Raw genomic sequence first — 22357 nt, 5'->3', positions numbered from 1 at the left:
GCAATGCCAAAGAATGTACAAACTACCACACAATTGCACTCATCTCACATGCTAGTAAAGTCATGCTCAAAATTCTCCAAGCTAGGCTTCAGCAATATGTGAACTGTGAACTCCCAGATGTTCAAGCAGGTTTTAGAAAAGGCAGAGGCACCAGAGATCAAATTGCCAACATCTGCTGGATCATGGAGAAAGCAAGAGAGTTCCAGAAAAACATCTAGTTCTGCTTCATTGACTATGCCAAAGCCTTTAACTGTGTGGATCACAATAAACTGTGGAACATTCTGAAAGAGATGGGAATCCCAGACCACCTGACCTGCCTCTTGAGAAACCTGTATGCAGGTCAGGAAGCAACAGTCAGAACTGGACATGGAACGACCGACTGGTTCCAAATAGGAAAAGGAGTACGTCAAGGTTGTATATTGTCACCTTGCTAATTTAACTTCTATGCAGAGTACATCATGAGGAACGCTGGGCTGGAAGAAGCACAAGCTGGAATCAAGACTGCTGGGAGAAATATCAATAACCTCAGATATGCAGATGACACCACCCTTATGGCAGAAAGTGAAGAGGAACTAAAAAGCCTCTTGATGAAAGTGAAAGAGGAGAGTGAAAAAGTTGGCTTGAAGCTCAACATTCAGAAAACTAAGATCATGGCATCTGGTCCCATCACTTCATGGGAAATAGATGGGAAAACAGTGGAAACAGTGTCAGACTTTATTTTGGGGGGCTCCAAAATCACTGCGGATGCTGATTGAAGCCATGAAATTAAAAGACGCTTACTCCTTGGAAGGGAAGTTATGACCAACCTTGATAGTATATTAAAAAGCAGAGACATTACTTTGCCAACCAAGGTCCGTCTAGTCAAGGCTATGGTTTTTCCAGTGGTCATGTATGGATGTGAGAGTTGGACTGTGAAGAAAGCTGATCGCCGAAGAATTGATTCTTTTGAACTGTGGTTTTGGAGAAGACTCTTGAGAGACCCTTGGGCTGCAAGGAGAACCAACCAGTCCATTCTAAAGGAGATCAATCCTGGGTGTTCATTGGAAGGACTGATGCTAAAGCTGAAACTCCAATACTTTGGCCACCTCATGCAACGAGATCACTCACTGGAAAAGACTCTGATGTTGGGAAAGGTTGGGGGCGGGAGGAGAAGGGGACAACAGAGAATGAGATGGCTGGATGGCATCACCGACTCTGTGGACATGAGTTTGAGTGAACTCCGGGAGTTGGTGATAGACAGAGAGGCCTGGCGTGCTGTGATTCATGGGGTCGCAGAGAGTCAGACACGACTGAGCGACTGAACTGAACTGAACTGAACTGAACAATCTTGAATTCTCAGACTCTATGATAAATGCCCATGGAAAACATGAAAATATCTGATAATTTGGAAGGTGGTTTCTTGACTAAAAGATTATTCTACTGGGATCATATAGATTTCCTCTGCAAATAACAAGCTCGTCTGGTTAAGAAGTAGTATATTTTAAAGATAGTTATTTTAAAAGTTCACTATTTGCTCTCTTTGAGGTTTAGAGTTTCTATGTGAAAATTTTCAAGTGACAGAAAAGTTAATGACTTTCCAAATCTTGGCCATAGAAAGAAAATATAAATCATAACTATTTTTCTGTGAAGCAGTGGTTCTCAACCCAGTGAAAACCCCTTGAAGTAACTTGAAAAATTCCTAGGAGTTCCTCTGGGTTAAAGAAAACTTCCCCTCTTGCCAAACATTTCCACCCACTGTCCCTCAAAGACAACATTTCTCCGGTTTGGACTGTTATGTTTTTCCCTTCAGTTAGAATATCCCCTTATATCTTTTCTATTTTCCTCCATTTCTGTCAATTGATATCCGTCAAGGCCCAGACCAGCTACCACCTCCCCTCTTTATCTAACTTTAAATGGAGTAAAATCTATAAAACACTGAATCACTGTGAAACTGTTAGTTTCACACCTGAGACTAATATCAACTATACTTCAAGAAAAAAGGATGATAACAGTGGGTTTAATTTGGGAACAAGTACAAGTGATTCTTGTTGCTGCTGCTGCTGCTAAGTCACTTCAGCCGTGTCCAACTCTGTGCGACCTCACAGACGGAAGCCCACCAGGCTCCCCCGTCCCTGGGATTCTCCAGGCAAGAACACTGGAGTGGGTTGCCATTTCCTTCTCCAGTGCATGAAAGGGAAAAGGGAAAGTGAAGTCGCTCAGTTGTGTTCAACTTTTAACGACCCCATGGATTGCAGCCCACCACGCTCCTCCATCCATGGGATTTTCCAGGCAAGAGTACTGGAGTGGGGTGCCATTGCCTTCTCCAACTAGTGATTCTTAACAGGCAGCAATTCAACTACCTGGAGCAGAAATGTTTGAGGCCTACTAGAGGGGAAAATCCCATGGATGGAGGAGCCTGGTAGGCTGAAGTCCATGGGTCATGAAGAGTCGGACATGACTGAGCGACTTCACTTTCACTTTTCACTTTCATGCATGGGAGAAGGAAATGGCAACCCACTCTAGTGTTCTTGCCTGGAGAATCCCAGGGGTGGGGGAGCCTGGTGTGCTGCTATCCATGGGGTCGCACAGAGTTGGACACGACTGAAGCGACTTAGTAGCAGCAGCAACAGCAGAGGGAGACAATGCATTTGCTACCAGTACTAGTGTGTTTCACCCAGGGAATGGAGAATAACTGCTAATCTGATGAACTACAGATCTTCCTTGACTTACAGTAGAATTATATCCAGATAAATTCATTGTAAATTGAGAGTATCATTAAGTTGCAAACGCATCTAATATACCTAACATCCTAGTTTAGCCCAATCTACCTTAACTGTGCTCTGAACACTTATAGTAGCCTCCACTTTGGCCACATCATCTAATACAAGGTCTGTTTTATAATAAAATGTTGAATATCTCATATCATTTATTGAATACGGTACTGAAAGTAAAAAACAAAATGATTGAATGAGTACAGAATGGTTATAAGTGGATCAGTTGTTTAACCTTGAGATCCCGTGGCTGTTTGGGAGCTGAGGCATCAGGAGAAAGTATTGTTCCACATACCATTAGCCCAGTAAAAGATCGAAATTCAGGTTCGAAGTACAGTTTCTACTCACTTTATGCCATCATAAAATCAAAATATCACTAAGTCGAACTATTTTAAATTGGGGACTGTCTGTAGTTAAATGATGAGTAATTAAAGTGATCTTTTGTATTCTTATTTTATACTAAAATCTTTCTGATGTTGTTCCACATAAAAATTGAGGATAAATATTTTATTCAGAATTAAATAAATTTATACTGTGTGTTAGCTGAAGGACAATGGAGTTAAAGGTATGAATGAAAGTGAAAGTCGCTCAGTCATGTCCGACTCTTTGTGATCCCCTGTGCTATAGCCCATCAGGCTCCTCTGTCCATGGATTCGCCAGGCAAGAATACTGGAGTGGGTTGCCATTTCCTTCTCCAGGGCATCTTCCCAATGACTCAGAGATCAAACCCAGGTCTTCAGGATTGCAAACAGACTCTTTACTGTCTAAGCCATCAGAGAAGCCCAGAAATATGGATAAGGGGAGGATAAATATGAACCTGCTAGAAAATAACTTTCTTTACTGGATATTAATTTGGGAAGAGCTATCAAAGTCCTGCATTGATAGAAAAGGTAGCAAAAAAAAATCTAGATTATTTCAGGTGATTAAGTTTCATTTCTGGATTTATAATGATTTTTATGAATAATTCATAGGAACATTTCATTTAATATGTTGAAAGAATGAGATGGAGGAGGAAACAGAAAAGTTGAAAAGATGAATTCATTTAGAAACTGATTATGGATACCCTTACAGTACCATAAACCATTATGGTAGTTTATGTCAAGTCATAACTTTGTGACCTAAAATATCAGAATGAGAGTGGGGAGTTAAAATCAGCTAAGAATATTCTGGAGATGATGTTAAAGAAAGGATAGCTGGAAAGATCCCTGTAGTAAGGTTGAATTTTGTCTTCACATCATTTTCAGAGATGAAGCAGTTATTAGATACCATGTAATCTAGTATTCTCAACCCTGGCTATGCATTTGAGTCATATATACACCAAAAAAATGAATGTAGTTCTTATAGGTCATATCTCAGTTGTCTTCTTTAATGCAATAGTCTTATTGAGGGGTATTTAAATAGTCCTTATTGTATTTGTTTTTGTACTCATAATTATTTTTCATTATGTGATACAATGATGACAAAGGGAGGCTACAAAAAATGATTTTCAAAAACGACCTTTTATAACATTCTACTATAAAGAATAACTCATTTAAGGAAGTTTTTGACTTAGTATAATGTAAAGCCCAACTACCAACTTTCAGGACTATTTTCTGATCCCTTAGAAACCCAGTTTGAGCAGTGTTTGCCTATGTATCTTTCTAAGGTCCTGAGAATTTTCCTTGAAATATTAAGACATCCTCAAAAGAATTCCATCCTACACAAATCTATTGACTCACTGACCTCTAACACAGGATATTTGTTCCGCTATTCGAAGATAAAATAGAAATTCAGTAAAAATAACAAGCGACACCTTGTGTGTGTGTGTGTTAAAATTCTGCCTAAGTAAGTTTGGGTAGATTTAGATTTCATCAAGAAAAATCAGCTATTTCAGAGTTTACTTCTGGGTGTTAGGACTGCCTTCACATATTGCTGTCTTGCCCTCCCAGGGTTTTGAAGGTGTTTCTCTCGCGAACAGCCCAGCGGGTGCCGTACATGACCGGTGGGCGTGTCCTGAGGATGCTGGCGGTGATACTCCTGGTAGTGTTCTGGTTTCTCGTTGGCTGGACATCGTCTGTTTGCCAGAATTTGGAGAGGCAGATTTCACTCATTGGCCAAGGGCGGACGTCAGATCACCTCATCTTCAGTATGTGCCTCATCGAGCGCTGGGATTACATGACAGCAGCCGGTACGTGGTCACTCGGTTTGTGCAGTTGTCTTGTGTTTGCCCACTAGCATGACAACGGACTTCCTCAGAAGCCTTGCCAAACCCTTTCACAAACTCCAGAGGAATTTTATCCATTTGGTTTTGGTGAAACAATATTATGAAATGGACAATAATGATATGTGGAACAGAAACTTTTTCTGGGAGTTCCCTTTATTTTTCAGAGGTGTGCAGCTTTGTTCAGAAAATGTCCTTCTTTGCGCAAGGAGAAACACAGTAAGTAAAGGCAGCTTCTTTATACAGAGGCTTTCTGTTTTCCATCCTATTGATGTGTCCCCATTTGGGTAACAGTATCGATTCTTTTGACTTATTTCTTTATTTTGGGAGAAATAAAGGAAATGTGCTGGTATTTTTAATATCATTTGGGTCCTATGATATATCAGACTTGGTCTCTATAGAGTGCTCTGGGCAAAATTTCTAATTTATCTTTCCTCTAAAGATAATTTATTGGGAATTCTCTGGAGTTCTGGTATTATACAAACACAGAACCTTGCTACTTGTGGGGAGTAAGTTATGTGACTGAGAAACTGGAGAACTTAGAAGCCCATGATGAGTTGGGCCAAAAACACTGATTTTTTTCTGGTACCTCAGTTTTTTGAAAAATGAGAAAGAGAAAATTCCATAGGAATTTTTCTGTTGTTAATATTGGGCTATTTTTAAACTAAGCCTGCAAAGATACAAAAACATTTTTTATTTTGTTGTCATTCCCCTCAGTCAACCAGGGACAAATCTTAACTTTCTTTGGCAGATGTCAAAAACAAAAACATGGGAATTTAATTCCCATTATCTATCTCCCCCATATTGGCAGTTGTTTGTGGAATGTTCACATTTAGTATTTTGCTGGAAGCTCATAAAATGTGTACATTGTTTACAATTTGAATGGAATAATATTTTTCTGGAGAGGGTATTTTAGGACTCGTATAAGCCTGATATCTGTAGTAATAAAGCAATGTGGGTACATAAAGGGAATGGTTATAGCACTATAATAATATATAAAGTCAGTCGTCATTATTGTGATCAATAGTAATGAAAAAACTGTAGTTCCATATCAGTAGACATCAATGTCAGTATTAGAAGATAAAGCATGGAACCAAGGTAGGAAGCAGTTCTGATTCTGACTTTCATCTAAATGTGAAAATTAAACAAATTGTGTAGATACGAAATTTCTACTTAATAGAAACCTGTACCATTAGTTTACATTCTTCAATCCAAGTTGATCAAACTAGGAAAAATTGTTTCCCAATATTACTATGAAGAAAAGCACATTACATTTCTTTTATGTTTTATAAAGAATACAACATTCAAAATACATAATGAGCCTTCATTAGGTTGGCAATGAAGAAGCAGAATGAAGCCCAAGAATTTGCTCTGTAACAGGTTCCCAGGTGATGCTTCTCCTTTTGAGTGTGAGACCACACTGAGAAGTACTGCCGTATGTCTTTGTCTACTGTAATGATGTCAACTCCAAAATCCCTGAATTTGGGTTGTGTGTTGGGGGGCAGGTGTGGGTGTGTGTGTCTTCTAAGAGCAACCTAGATTGAACTTACTGATTCATCACATCACTTTCTGATTCTCCAAATTCCTTTAATAGATTTTCAAGACTCACAGTAAACTTAAGCAGCATTGTTAATCCAGCATTATTTACAATGTATTTTAACATTACCCTCTTTTCCGGTTAGGTATTTCCTTCATATTTCACACAGTTCCTACTCACCTCCACCACTCTTCCTATCAAAGGAAATGTTCTTTATACCTCTTTATAATATTCTAAATATTACCCATGCCTCAAAGAACTTCTCTTTTATAAAGATTCCTAGGTTCTAGTCCAAATGGTTGTCTTCCTTCATTGAACTACCATTGTACCAAGAGACTTTCCCAGCTAATTTTGCTTTCGATTCTCATTTATCTTTATAACCCAGTAGTAAACTACCTGATGAGAGGACTAAGTCTCTTATATATTTTATATCTACCATAAAGTTTTCTGGAGAAGGCAATGGCACCCCACTCCAGTACTCTTGCCTGGAAAATCCCATGGATGGAGGAACCTGGTAGGCTGTAGTCCATGGGGTCACGAAGAGTCAGACACGACTGAGAGACTTCACTTTCACTTTTCACCTTCATGCATTGGAGAAGAAAATGGCAACCCACTCCACTGTTCTTGCTTGGAGAATCCCAGGGATGGGGGAGCCTGGTGGGCTTCCGTCTATGGGGTTGCACAGAGTTGGACACGACTGAAGTGACTTAGCAGCAGCAGCATAAAGTTTTCAGTACTAGAGACATTATAGGTATTTAGTGGATCTTGTTTATCATAGAAAATTCTTATATATAAAGAAAGTTTATGTAAAATGAACTACAGGTTACTGTCAGTTCTGTATTCATATTTATTTCTACGTAGAGATCACAAATGTGACCTTCTTTAGGGTGCAAAATACTTTAAAGTAAAAGACTAATGATAAGGTATAGAGATCAGGAGGTAAGAGGAAGTTAAATGTTTGGTGATAATATTTTTATCTTTTAGTGATTATTTTTGTCCTACTGAATAATTTAATGAACTACTAATTACAGAAACACCTTAGTTTCAAAATTACACTTTTCTTGCAGTGACACAGTTCTCTGAAGAAAACTCAAGACACATGATTTAACAGGAACAAATATTTTAAATTAAGACTATCTTGAAAACACAAGAGACATGTGGTTGCTGTAAATTTTTTTTTCACACTACCCTACAGTGGTTGCATTTATTTCTCTTTTGGCATGTAGCATTAGATATTCCATATTTCACCCCTCTTAATGTTTGCTAATGTGTGCCTCTTTGCACTTCTCTTTATATATTTCTGTAAATAGCATGTTTACCATTAGATTTTTTATATCCAAGCTGTTATTCAAGAATAAATTAATGTATCTTCAGCCTGCCAGAAAGAAGCATGTACTGAAAGCTAAATTATTCCCCATTTCCTAAACAGAAGTAATTCTGTGAGGGGAAAGGATAGAGATAGACTTTACCTTGAAGTTGTTGTGAGGAATCTGTGTGAAGAAGCTGTGTATACTTATATTAGTGTCAGGAGTCAATTTCAAAAACAAAAAACAAAAAAGTGATGTTAATATGTTGATAAACATGGATCAGTTTTACCTGTCTGAAACTATTTTTTTAATACAAATTAAAGAATCATTTGAGTATAATACTAGTTTTTCCACTGAAGTAGAACTCTAGTTAGAAATATGAGTCATAAATTTAAGGAATGGGTTCTTCCTACTTTTTGCTCACTCCAGAGCTGCCCATGTAGGTGATTTTCCTATCACAAGTGTTTCAGAGGAGGAATTGGGTATAGAAAACTACTGGGAAGAAGCCTAATTCTCCTCTTGCCTGGTATATTTTAAACACAAAGGCAGATAATAAGTAATTCAATTAGTTGTACGCCAGTGTTTAGAAGGAACTGAGAAGAATACAGTAACACCTACTGAGTTATATAGGGAAATTCTAGAATAGCAATTGTTTCTCAGGATTTAAATATTTAATTCTCCTAGAAGATTAGGCTGTATTGTGACAGGTGAAATGTGGTACAAGCACCCTTTAATGAGTACTGGGGAAAATAGATTAGACTTCCTTTCCATCTGACTTAGATTAATGTTCATGATTTAGGTTCATTTATATACATCTTTTTTTATTCTAATGTACCATATGCCTTAATCCTGCTGCATCATTTGTTACCATTTTAAAAATGTATTTTTAATTTTCAATCAAAGAAATGAAAGCCTGACTGCATTGACAGGCTTGAGCTATGTCATGAGAAACTCACACATACTTTTTTTTTGGGGGGAGGAGGGTTGTTTGTTTTTTATGTTGTTTTATTTATTTATTTTAAGTTTTTAAATTTTATACTGTACTTTAGTGAATCATAATCTGTGAACTTGTAATATATTTAAACATAATGACTTGATATATGATACATTGTGAAATGATTCCCCCAGTCAAGATAATTAACATATTCATCAACTCACATAGTTTCCTGGGGGAGGTGTGTGTGTATGTAAGAACACTTAAAATCCATTATCTTAGCAAATTTCAAGTATAGTTACTGTGCTGTACATTAGATCCTCAAACTGTATCCATCTTTTAACAACATCTGTAGCCTTTGACCCATCTCTCCTTATCCCCACTACTTCAGTCCCTGTCAATCACCATTGTACTGTTTCTATGTGTTCAATGTGGTTTTGTTGTGTTGTGTTTCGATTCTATATATGATACAGACATACTTTTTGAAGGCCTTTCTGATAGTTTCTTGAATGAGTGAAGTAAAGATTATTTTCCTTGTTTATCTACATACTACCTCTTCGGAACAATGTTTTATTTCTTTGAGGAGTAGTTATGATGCTGAAGGGCTGAGAGAAAGGATAAATTAATTTTGTTCCTTCATTTTATCCTTACAGTGCCATTTTTCTTTTCTTTTTTTTGCCATTTTGGGATGGGGTCTTGGGGCAGTGCCTAAAAGACATGGAGCAGGGGTAATTAAGATATACGTAGTGATCATAGCTTCTAAGGAGTTTCAGCTCCCCTGTGGAACCGTTGGATTTTAAAGGGTGAAGAATTAAGATGGGGAAAAAAGGTTTTGTTGCTTCAGTAGATAGCCTATAAATTAGCTCTGTTGTCAAAAGATTTTGGCAGCTCTTTTACTTGTACTAAGATGACTATCAGAGAAGGCAATGGCACCCCACTCCAGTACTCTTGCCTGGAAAATCCCATGGATGGAGGAGCCTGGTGGGCTGCAGTCCTTGGGGTCGCTGAGAGTCGGAGACGACTGAGCAGCTTCACTTTCACTTTTATGCTTTGGAGAAGGAAATGGCAACCCACTCCAGTGTTCTTGCCTGGACAATCCCAGGGACGGCGGAGCCTGGTGGGCTGCTGTCTATGGGACTGCACAGAGTCGGACACGACTGAAGTGACTTAGCAGCGAGATGACTATCATAGTTTAAAAACAAGCTGCTAACCCATATGGACCGCAAATTCCAGCCGTTATACCCCCATCCCCACTCCAATGTCTGCAGTAACTGTGGAGAGCAGAGCCTTCTTCTGAGGTTTAAGTATGGAGGAATAGGAAGGTTTGTGAGTTTTCCTGTTTCAGCTCACTGAGACCTATTCCCCATAGTAGTCAAAACCAATGTCTATGCCTCTAGTTATAAAGCAAAAGAAAGTCTCCATTGAAGTATATAACTTAGAGAACACTGGTCAGGAGAACCAGGAGACCTGGGATCCAGACTCTGAGCCAGCTTTTTAGTGGGCGTGTCCATGGGCGTGTCCTGCGGCCCAGCTCTGCCCATCCCTTCCTTACTGCTCCCAGGAGCTGAGAAGAGGGCAGTCATTCCCGGCCCACAGAGTCCTAGTTGAGAACTTCTGGCAACATCCACCTTCGCCATGCTTCTCAGATGAATACACTTTTACGACAAACAAAATTCCTGCAACTCACCAACCACCCCCTTCATGACCACACCCACACACTCAAAAATGTACCCCGGAGACCACAGGGTCTCACAAAGTTAATCCTCCCTTTAAAATTCTACTAGAAGTATCCTTTTCATTGTTTTCACCACTGTAAATCTCACACCTATCTTTATTTAAATCAAAGAAAAGACAAATAAGCCTCCAGAATATCAAGGTTTCTGCCTGCAGCCAAACCCTGGAATGCTGGAATTTGAGCTGTTTTCAAGCATTATTTAGCTGTTTGACCTAATGATAACTTCTGTGCAGTCCACCATATTATTAGAATAAAATGGAGTAAGTTTACTTTGTAAATTTTCTAAGTGGATAGGATTTAGAGAAAAACAGAAGACAACATTAAAAGAAACACTTGGAAAAGGAAAGCTAAGTGTTTCATTTATATATTTAGTTGTGCCATGTAAAAATAATTTTTAAATGAGAAGCATAAGGGCTCCCCTGGTGGCTCGGAGGATAAAGAATCCGTCTGCAGTGTGGGAGACCTGAGTTCAATCCCTGGGTTGGGGATATCTGCTAGAGGAGGGCATGGCAACCCACTTCACTATTCTTGCCTGGAGAATCCCCATGGACAGAGGAACCTGGTGGGCTGCAATCCTGGGGTTGCAGAGAGTCAGACACAACTGAGTGAAGAAGCACACAAGAAGCATAAAACATTATTAATAAAAAATGCCTTTGCAGCATGGCAAAGCAGAGGATCACAGCTTGAGAGTCGTTTGTACTTTGAGGTTGCTTTTCTCCAGCCCTTGTGGGTAATCTAAGATCAACCTGGGACATCTTCAGTGTCAAAAAACTAATATTATTTCTCACTCCTTTGCTTGACCCAGGCCTTTGGAAAGATAACTTGAAATTACTTTCATTATGGTGTATTAATTTTTTAAAGGCTATGGTAGTTAACTTTTAAATGAAATGCTATTCCTTATATATTAAAAATGGAATACCTCAGTTTTCTGAAAGCCCTATTTGAATCTTTAAATATAAATACAATTCCCTTTTTAACTATACCCAAGCCTCCTATCAATCGTTTGCCACCAGAAATCATTTTATAAAGCAGAAGCACAACATATATTTCAACTCCCATGAAATAGCACTGTAAAATTTGGTAACATTTGCATATTTCCTTTACTGATTGCAGTGTTAGTCTGAAGTTAATTATATGAAACTGACTTTTTTTCCTCAGCACAACTTTTATAAATCACATTTAGTTTAATTGGTACTTTGAATAATAAATTGTTTTCCTGCTGGAGCATATTGATATTGCTAATGAAATTATTTTAGTGTTCAGCTTAGCTATTTGGAGGAATCTTATTTTGTCTTATATTTTTAAATGTAATTCTCCATTGTAGCACACTAATTAACTTGGTAGCTATTTTCCTTTTTTAAAAAAAAAAGTGTTCAGTATAAAATTATGTAAAAACACTGTTATAAGTGGCCAGGAGATAATGTTTTTGTAATTCAGCTTTATGTGGATCCTTCAACTACAGCACATTTTTGTGCTAGTGTTATTTAATAATATTTTGTATTCATCATTCTTGAGTGTCAAGTACCACACACTTAGTGGCCCATCAATAAGTATCATTTGCCTTTATTAATCATAATGCCAGTATGATCTTTAAATTGTGTATATAGATGTTAGATGGATCTAGACATCCATCAGTGTTAAGTGGATGGCAAGGTAACAGAAAGCCTATATCTCTTAATACATGAAACTGATATCATTTATATTCATTCAATTCAACAGATATTTATTAAATCTTATCCATGTGTGATCAGTATCCTTGCTATCATCTTTGTGGGTAAAGGTAGAAAAAATAATTGAAAGACTCTGTTCTTGTCCTGATAAATATCATCACAGTCAGGGCTCAAGACTCCATGAACAGTTTTCTCCCAGTTATATATTGTGTGGTATATTATTCTCTGCATTGTGTGGTATAGATAGTTTAAAACTGTAAGAGATTAGAGGAAGGAAACTTCAATGTAAGTTAGAATCATGGCTGGGGACCGGGGATGGAGGTGGGACCTGAATCAAACATTGAAAGATTGGTTAATATTTGGAAGTGTGGATGAGAGGAGATTTTGTGTGTTAGTAGTAGCATAAACAAAGACTCAGAAGCAAGAATCTTTGGAGTGTTCAGAGGACAGTGAGTCTTCCTGGGTCAGCTCAGAGTTCATGTTGGGGAACTCTGGGAGTTCATGTTGGTTGTATGACATGAGGTCATAGAGAGCCAAACACTTACGAAATAATAGTGAACTGCTGAAGATTTCTAAATGAAGATATAAGCAGTTCCTCACAAGAGCTCACCTGAGGGTCAGAGACTAGACAGGAAATCAGGGTCTAAGAACTACATGAGCACAAAAGAATAAAGCCAAGCAATGGGGCAGCCAACAGGAAGCCCTGAGGGGTAAGAAAGTCTTGAAACTTGCTGACAAGAAAGTTATCAAAGTCTTGTAACATGTCTGCCCTGGCAGGAACCCCTGTAGTCTTCCTTTGGGAACAGAAATTAATTCCAGGGTCTGAAGTGGGTGTGAATGAATCTTCTAAGGGTAATATTAATGCCAATCAGTGAACCCAAATGGAGATATGGACAAATCCTGATATGATCAAAGTAGAGTTTTAGAAAAATGAACTTGTCACTGTTATAAAGAATGAATTAATATAGGGTGAATCCAGGTTTAGATGGGAAGTTGATAAATAAGGAGTAAACTTATAGGAACTTAGGCAAAGATTGTAATTGTGGGCATTGAGAGAAGTGATACATATGAAAAATAAGTCTAGGTAGAAATGTATCAGTGAAAGGTGGCTCTGAGATTTCAAACCTGAGTGAAGAGGCAATTGTAATACCATGGACAGAAGTCTTAGGAAAGGAAGCTTTCCATGAAGACCTTTTCCCAATCCAGTAAGCTTGGCTAGGAAGAACATTCACAGACATGGCCAGTGGCCAACATACAGAATAATCGAGACCTCCACTCTCATATCATGGAGATCTTTGAGTGAGGTTCATTTTCTCTTTGGCTTTTGACCATATCCGGGTTTTTGAGTAACTCTTGAAAAATGTGTTTACTTAGGGCTTATTGTTTAAATGCTGGTAGAAATATGATGAAACTTTAGCAGGTAGAACACCTGGGCATATGGAACTGGAAATCAGTATTCCAGTATGCAGGTAGATTACCTCTAGGTAACGCATTTTGTGAAATGTTTTTGCTAATTAGAACTTTCTTTTTGTTAATTGGGTATTATTGTCCCATGAGATCACATCACTAAGACAGAGAAAATGCATGGTAACAGTTACTTGATCAGAATAGGTTAAAGTAACAATGTTCAGTTTGAAAAAAATAGTCAAAAGAGGGACTTCCCTAGTGGGTCAGTGGTGAAGAGTCTTGCCCTTGCCTGGCAGTGCTAGAGACATGGGTTCAATCCCTGGTCTGGGAAGATCCCACATGCCATGGAGCAGGTAAGCTCCTGTGCCACAACTACTGAACCTGTGTTCTAGATCCCACATACCACAACTACTGAAGCCCACACACCCTGGAGCCCGTGCTCCACAACTAACGATACCAAATGAGAAGTCCATGCATCACAATGAAACGTAGCCCCTGCTCACCACATTTAGAGAAAGTCTGAGCATAGCAACAAAGACCCAGCACAGCCAAAAAAAACTTTTTAATTTCAGAAAGTCAAAGGAGATGTTTAATAAAAAGAACTAATTATTTAACATTTGTTTTTATTTATCTGATGTCATCCCTATCAGAAACTGTTACGTGCTTTCTGTCCATTATTTGATTTCATTAGCAAATAGCCCCATGAGATATGTACTTTTATTATCCTCATTTTCCAGAGAAGGAAACTGTGACCAGAGGGTTAACTCGTGTCAGATAATGCAAAGTTAATTAGGGATCCAGCCAGAATTCCCCATCAGGTCTAGCGTGACTCTGAAGCCCTATCCTTAACTGCCACACTATATTGTCTCTTCTGGCTTGAGCAAGCAAACAAGGTGATGGTGAATTTCACTAAAACTTTGGCATATACCCACCAAAGATTAGATGTCTGTCAGGTGTGAAAACCATGATGGTTCACTTACAAAATATGCCACTGCATGTTTAGCAACCAATTTTCTCACAGTTCGGGCAATGGAGGTCTTTGAACCAGACTCAGTGCATTAAGAACTTAAATATCTCAAAGCTGCATGTAAATACATTATAAGCCTTTTGCTACCTTGATGATTTTATTGTGACTCAGAGGCTCTGTGAACAGCTTAAATGTACATTCTGTCTGGATGTGGAAAATTATTTTGCACATTTTAGGAAAAAGCTATTGATTGTCAAAAAACAAAAAATCTGAGATACCAAACACTTTTAATTAAAAAAATAAAATATACCTATGAAAAATCCTCTATACACTGAATAAAAATGAAAAATAAACATGGCCTATGTATTCATGTGTGAATGACATTTTTGTATACATCTATTTCTGTGTGTTTCTATCATAGACACAAAATGCCTGCCAAAGTGCTTAAATTTTACTTCTTCCTTCACCTGTAAAACTAACAGCGAATTGTGTGTTTTCTGTTCTTCTCACAGCTGAATTTTTATTCCTCCTGTGGGGTGTTTATCTCTGCTATGCAGTGCGGACGGTCCCTTCAGCATTTCATGAGCCACGCTATATGGCCGTTGCAGTTCACAATGAGCTCATTATCTCCGCTATATTCCATACAATTAGGCAAGTAATCTGTAGAGTCACAATATGACTGTTTTGTTTTTCTGATGTGTTGCAGTTTAATTTAAACAGTAAAACTGGGTAAGATGCATAATGGAAAGATTTAGGAAGGATAGTGTTTTGTACATTGGCTAATTTCTTTGTCACAGAAATGACAAATGAATATAGTTGTTTTTTTTTTTTTAAACTCTGCTGTTCTTAGTTCCTTCTGATGAGCTGTTTATTGCCTTCATTTATTTGAAAGGGAACTCACTGTTATTGTATTATGTTAAACCACTTCTGGGGTTGTCATTGGGTATTGTTTATAGTATGTCATGCTTTTTGTTCTGAAGCTATAAAGCAATACATACATACATTGTAAAACAGATACAGATAAATCATCTATGATTTCACTCATGTTTATTATGTTAGTTTATACTTTCAAAATCCTAACATTCAGATAACTTACAAATGTGAAATCGGTTGAATTCAAAAGCCAAATCCGTTCCAAGTTGACGGTTGGCTTTTTGTGTGCAGTTGGATTTTTTTCATCCTCACACTGTAGGGATGACTTTCTATGGTAAAAATATGTGGCCTGGCCCTCTGTTTCTTGTTATTCCATCTGGTTCCATAGCCAAAGAGTACAAAGAAGAAAGAAAGTGGCTTATGAAAAATGAAGAAAATGACATATGCATGACTTATCTTTTGAGAATTTTCACCTGATTCATAATTGAAAATAAATCTCAGCAAGAAAATAGAAGCAATCCATTAGTTTGAAAAATCAACAAAGAGATGCCATTCAATTACTTGATGTACATTAAAAGTTAAGACGCACTTAAAGTAATTAGAAATTTTGAGTATTAGTCTTGGCCCTCAGTGGAAAGATAGAGATTAATGAAAGGATAAAAAAGTGATGATCTGTGGAAATTTTACAGGATGTTTATCATCTCTCACTGTAGTCAGACATCATAAAATGATGTCTTGCATTCAGCTGATATCTGAATGCACAGCCACACTTCAGAAAACACTGTTTTAACAGAGCCAAAGTGATAGGAAACATGTTAAATACTTGTGAAAAATAACTTTCCTATTTTACTTAGACCTTTCCTACAGACTCCCAAACAGCCCACCAGCTCGACCAGAAGAATCATATAAACCATGAGCTTATATGTAGACACAAGATCTATTCAAGGATAAGAAGCAATAACAATTAAAATCAGCTGGATCTATCTTGGCACATTTTTCCTGGAGTGAAATAATATTAAATAAGGCATCCAACATCAGCAAAGATATTTTATATCAATAGGATATATATATGTTCTTCTTATCTGCTTAAAATATGAAATCATGTATACATATATGTATGTATTTGTACATATGTATGTATAAATTAAAAACTATTACTACAGATTATGTACAGATTTGCTTTCTTACCAAACTATCAGACTGAACAAAAAGAACCTAAAATAACCTAAAAGGGTTAAGTCTAGAAGGATGAATAATGAGAAGGCATTTTGGCTCAGTCAGTTCTAATTCTTTACTTATTTTTAGTACTGAGAAGAAATCTAACTTTTGGGAAAGTGCAAAACTTTTTAAAAGTCTGCCTTTATTCTTAACCTCAATTTTCAAATATTTCTATGCACCTGACTTTTAGACCTATTTAGTTGAAATATTATTTTTTTAAATGAAGCTTTAATACTACTGCAAAATCCAGTTGTTCTTAAGATATTTCTAATCAGAAGTACAAGCTCAAAAAAGTCTGTCAGTAATTAAAAGCTGATTAAGGACAACTGATATTAGTATATTTCAGAATTATGTTTTGGAAGAGTCACTGGTTTAATTCAAAACATATATATCCATTCTTGTCTCTAGATATTGTCAGGCTAGTTTCAACTTCTGTTGGCATTTGAGATAGGAATTCCCTGTACATAGGATGCTTTTAGACTGTAAATCCATCTCCTCTGATGTACCTGTCTACTCCAGGACTGGCTATGGCCCCAGAAGATTGGCATTGTATTATTTTCAGGGGTACATTTTATATTGCTTCAGTGCTTCAATACTCTTGTCTCAAAGACTGTAACTTTTTATTGAGTAAGATAATCCTATTTTAGCTCTTAAAAAGAAATCTTACCTGACCTAGCACAGATGGGATTCCAAAGTATTCCATCCCTGAACACAGTGAATATTCAGTCATGTTCAAAGCAGGTATGAAGCTACCCTTCTCACGAAGGAATTCAGAAAGACGTTAATCCAGAAAATCTCTTTTAGTTGTCTGTGAACGACCATAGTCATTTTGCACTTCTGTCTAAGTCTATGTTGCTTATGTCTCCAGACACAGGGAGAAGACTCTCTCTGAATTTTGATAACCCCTGAGCTTCCATTTGACCTTGATTTTGGAGGAGTAGGGAGATGGGGGTAAAGATGAGGAAGAAATAGCCTTGATGGAAATTTTATCTTAAATATTAATAATATGTATTTAGTAAATTTGTCTTGAATATGGTATGATGCAAAAATAAGTCTCCTCTATTTTTAGATTCATATATGTTTATTTCGGACTTCCCAGGGTGTGCTAGTGGTAAAGAAAGTATGTGTGTTAATCCTTCAGTCCTGTCCAACTCTTTGTGACCACATGGACTGTAGCCTGCTAGGCTCCTCTGTGCATAGAATTTCCTATAGTTTAAAAAAGATGTACTTTATAACCCGTTAGTACATTCATTTTTCCCATTACATTGTTTACCATATCAGTCTCTGGGATCATTCACTAAGACACATATTTACCCATTTTTTTCCCTTAGTTCTAATTAATGTTTCTAAATGAAGACTGTTATGATCAAGTTATTTGACTGTGTCTTATAATCCAAATTTCCCTGAAACAATCAATTTTTACCCTACTCTTCTTTCAAAGAATTCACATGTGTTCACTGCTTATGCTTTGCACATTCAACTTACCTACAAAATAATCAAGAAGATGTTTAGCACATTATATAAGTATATGCTACTGTTGATAATTTAAGGAAATAAAGAGTTTATGTCTTATGCATCTAGTTAGGGTTCCTTAGACCTTTATTCTTCTGTGATGAAAATAGTGGGTTGGCCAAAAAGTTCATTTGCATTTTAGTTTTTCCATAAGATCTTACAGAAAAACCTGAAGGAACTTTTTGGCCAATGCAATATATGTTGTAGAAACAGCAGTATGATTTCTTACTTCCTTGCTTTTACTGATACATTGAGGAAAAGCAAGTATCCTAGTGTTTGAAGTAGAAATCTTGTTGGGTTGCTAATATGGTGAATTCTCATTTCAGATTTGTTCTTGCCTCAAGACTTCAGTCTGATTGGATGTTGATGCTGTATTTTGCACATACTCATTTGACTGTGACAGTCACCATTGGGTTGCTTTTGATTCCAAAGGTATTTCTCCAACATTCCTTTTCTCTTGCAAGACAGTTATTTTAAATGAGAATGAAATTGGTTCTTCTTTGAAAAATATCTGGCAATATAGGCAAAGGGTGGTGTGAAGATTTGTTTAACAGGCTACAGTATTTTTAAAACTCAGAAAACTATTAATAGACATCTCTTTTCTTTGGAGATTGATTAAACATCTCACATAATATTTAACTATCTTAGTCTGTACAAAACCGTCATCATCCACTTCAGTCCTTTTCCAAATATTCTGCTATCTATTTATGTTTTAATTATTAGGGGTTCAAGGTGGCCTTTCATTGTAGCTGTAACCTCAAGATCATTTTTAAACAGAATTATCTTTTTCTACAAATACTCTTATTTGGATTCATATTCAAGAAAGTGTTGTGTTTTAATCATTCAGAGAATTTTTATGTAAATAGAAATAATTATAATGTTGTATAAAAAGGATCTTCCTTAACAATGAGAGATTCTGACAAATACTTATCTAGGCAGCATTCTGAAGTGAAGGAAAGTGGGCCAGGACTCAGAATACAGGAATTCTGAACTCATGCCCCACCCCAAGCTGACTGTGTAACATAGTGTCAGCCAAGACTTTTCATCTCTGAGTTTCAGTTTCCTCTTCTATGACATGATAGCAATAAGTCTGCTTGGAATAAAATGATATCAGAGCGTGGGAGAAAACATACATATTATCATCATTTTCTTTTTTTACATGTAGAAAAACGAAATATTAGAATATTATATAGCTTTATCAGTGTCTTATAACATTAGCCAAAATCAGAATTGTGATTTCTTTCTCTACTTCAGCTCTCACAATTAACCAAAACACTGAAATTCAACCTGATTGAAAAGGCCAAGCAATTTTAAACAGAGGCATGCCCAATTTCTTCCTTACTTGAATGACACCACACGGTCATAATTTTTGTGGATTAGTCTGTTACTGCAGTTTATCTTAACCATTTTTATACTTTGTATAATATGTTTATATTTTTATTAGATGAGTATATACTCAGACAGTTGATTGATTGATTCAATAAATTGTTGTTGAGCTCCAGAAAGAATTGAAAGAATATGTTCATATAGAAATTTGTTTATGCTGTCTCTTACCTTGATTGTAGTGAGGCATCATGGGTGTTTGTATATGTCCAGACTCATCAAATTGTAGATATTTAATATGTGCAGTTCTCTGCATATGAATTATATCTCAATAAAGCCGATTTAAGTTTTTTTCTTTAATTTTTACATGAATGTTCATAGCAGCATTATCCACAGTAGCCCAAAGTGGAAAGAACCGAAATGTCCATCAACTGATAATGTGCAAACAAAATGTCAGGTACTCACACAATGAAATATTATTCATCAGTTAACAGAAATAAAGCACTGATACATGCTACAACTTGTACAAACCTTAAAAACATTATGCCAAGTGAAGGAAACCCGATAAAAGAGGCCACATATTATATGATTCCATTTATGTGAAATGTAATAGACAGCTCTAAAGAGACAGAAAGTGGATGAGTAGTGCCATGGTCTGGGGAAAAGAGGGGCTTGGGGTGACTGCTTATTTGGTTTAAAAAGGTTTCTTTTGGGGGTGATGAAAACATTTTGGATTTAGATGGTGGTGGTGATTGTACAACCTCAAGAATATACTAAAAAATACTGATTTGTATAGTTTAAAATTGAGAATGTTATGATATGTGAGTTATATCTCAATAAGTAATTTAAAACAGTATTGAGGAGCTTTGTTCAATATCCTAGAATAAGAGTAATGAACAGACCTAAGTCTGCTCTCATGGTACTCATATTCTGGAGGAGGAGAGAAGGAAATGGAAAAGACAAAATAAATGTCTAAAATAGTATTTTAGATGGAGATACACGTTAAGGAAAAATCAGAAAGCAGGAAATGGACAATACCTGACAAATTACTGTTTTTTAAGCTCACGATAATCTCTAAGACTTTGCTCAAGAAAAATAATTCCACTCTTATAAGTACTCTCCAGCTGGTTTAACTAATAGCATGTGAGATTTTGGAGGACTGGGGTCTATTTTCTTCATCTTTGTGGCCTCAGTTTATGGCACATGTGGTTCCCACAAACATGCATAGAAGAGTGAGTGCAAAGGTCATCGGTTTCTGCGGTTTCTCAGCCAGTCCCAGATGCAAAATATTCATTATTACTTGAAGAACTGCCATTTTACCTGTTATCTCCAATTTATGTTCACCTGCCTAGCTGAATATTTGAGCAACAGTTGATATTAAAACATCTCTGTGTTTCTGTGTCAAAGGGCAGTCTATTCATTTTTCAAAGGAATATTTCACCTGATAGCCAGCTGACAGAAGAGAACCCATGTCCAATTTTCACAGGACAGTCACTTGGTTTATTCATTGTGTAAAGTGTGGCTGGATGCTTTAGATTCTGTTTCCATCATTTACCCAGTTCCCTCTTTCTTACTTCTGCACTTGAAGAAGAGTAGAGACAGCAAGACTACATGAAACTGAAAAATGTCCAAAGACTCCCTGAAGATAATTAGAATATACCAAAAGGTGATAAAGGAAGAACTTGAGAATACTGATGAGCTAGAGGGGGGAAAAATCTGTTATTTCAGATTCTTTGCACTTTTAAACTTAGATACCATCCAGCCCAAGCCCTGTAAGCTAAAAGGATCACCATGCTCCTCAGAGGTTCCATGGCCTAGTTAGGATCTCACTGACAACACAGTCAAGGCTGGAATTCAGATCGCCTATCCCCTCAGTTTTGAAAGTAGTTTGTTTGAAACTCTGTGTGATGGACTGAAAGTCACAGTCCTGTGATCATTCCAATTTGTGCCTATAGATGAAATACAGCCTCCTCTGTGTGAAGTGAGATGACACCAGATAGACCCCACTTCTGGAACAAAATATTTCCGCTCAGTTGCCAGTAGGTCCAAATCGCTGCTTTGAGAGTACAGTGTACTCAGAGTACCTTCAGAGAACCTTTCTTTGGGTTCTCCTACTTATTTTCATTTTCAAAATGCAAATATCATTGAAGAGAAATAATGTGAGTTAACCCTGGGAACCTGAAAAAAATACAAAAACGAAAATAGAAGTCAAAGAGTGAACCAAGTATTATTAATACCTCATTCTAAGAACTCTATCGTGTAACAAGGACAACAGAACAAAATATGGCAGCAAATCTTTTGTAAAGAGTTCAGTGAATGAATTCATCTTAGCTGAGGAAATGATGTAACATTAGAACCTTTAGAAAAATTATTATGCCATGTCCTCCAGTGGATAAATGTCTACAGCTCATATTAAATCTCTGTTGCAGTTTTCACATTCAAGCAATAACCCACGAGATGACATTGCAACGGAAGCATATGAAGATGAGCTAGACATGGGCCGATCTGGATCCTACCTGAACAGCAGTATCAATTCAGCCTGGAGTGAGCACAGCTTGGATCCAGAAGACATTCGGGTAATACCAGCATTTCTACTTTTCTGTTTTAGATTAGGCCCATTCATACGTCATACATGTGTGGGCAGGTGTTCGTGTGTTCTTCTTTGTGTTACAGAACTTGTGTGATTATGTAAGGACTGAAGCATCACATACAGAGTTTATCCAGTTCTGAAACAGAACCACAGTATAAGTTAGACCACACAGGCCAGTCTTGATCATCTTAACTGACTTAAGCTGCCATGATGATAAACGAGTTATATGTCCCGTGATTATGGTTTATGAGATCTTGCTGATGGGAAGCTAAATAGACCTGTGAGCAGAGAGTGTGGATTATTTAAAATAATCTGTGACAATATGTCAGCATTT

The 22357-nt window shown here is 37.1% G+C and overlaps 1 protein-coding gene across 1 annotated transcript in view; it reads left to right on the top strand.

The window, feature by feature from the left end:
- The window catches only part of GPR158 (G protein-coupled receptor 158), a 548344-nt gene that overhangs the window by 521125 nt on the left and 4862 nt on the right, over window positions 1-22357 (top strand). Inside the window, exons 10-13 of the mRNA XM_055428550.2 lie at window positions 4679-4917; window positions 15020-15158; window positions 18437-18542; window positions 21863-22009. Of these exons, the coding sequence (XP_055284525.2) occupies window positions 4679-4917; window positions 15020-15158; window positions 18437-18542; window positions 21863-22009 (631 nt within the window). The remainder of the gene's footprint in view (window positions 1-4678; window positions 4918-15019; window positions 15159-18436; window positions 18543-21862; window positions 22010-22357) is intronic.

Source organism: Moschus berezovskii, chromosome 15 (genome assembly GCF_049115385.1).
Source record: "Moschus berezovskii isolate FMDL1 chromosome 15, NW_MosBer_1.0, whole genome shotgun sequence".
NCBI classification, from domain to species: Eukaryota; Metazoa; Chordata; class Mammalia; order Artiodactyla; family Moschidae; genus Moschus; species Moschus berezovskii.
The sequence above is the reverse complement of the archived record's forward strand: the minus strand, read 5'-3'. Positions and strand labels throughout refer to the sequence as shown.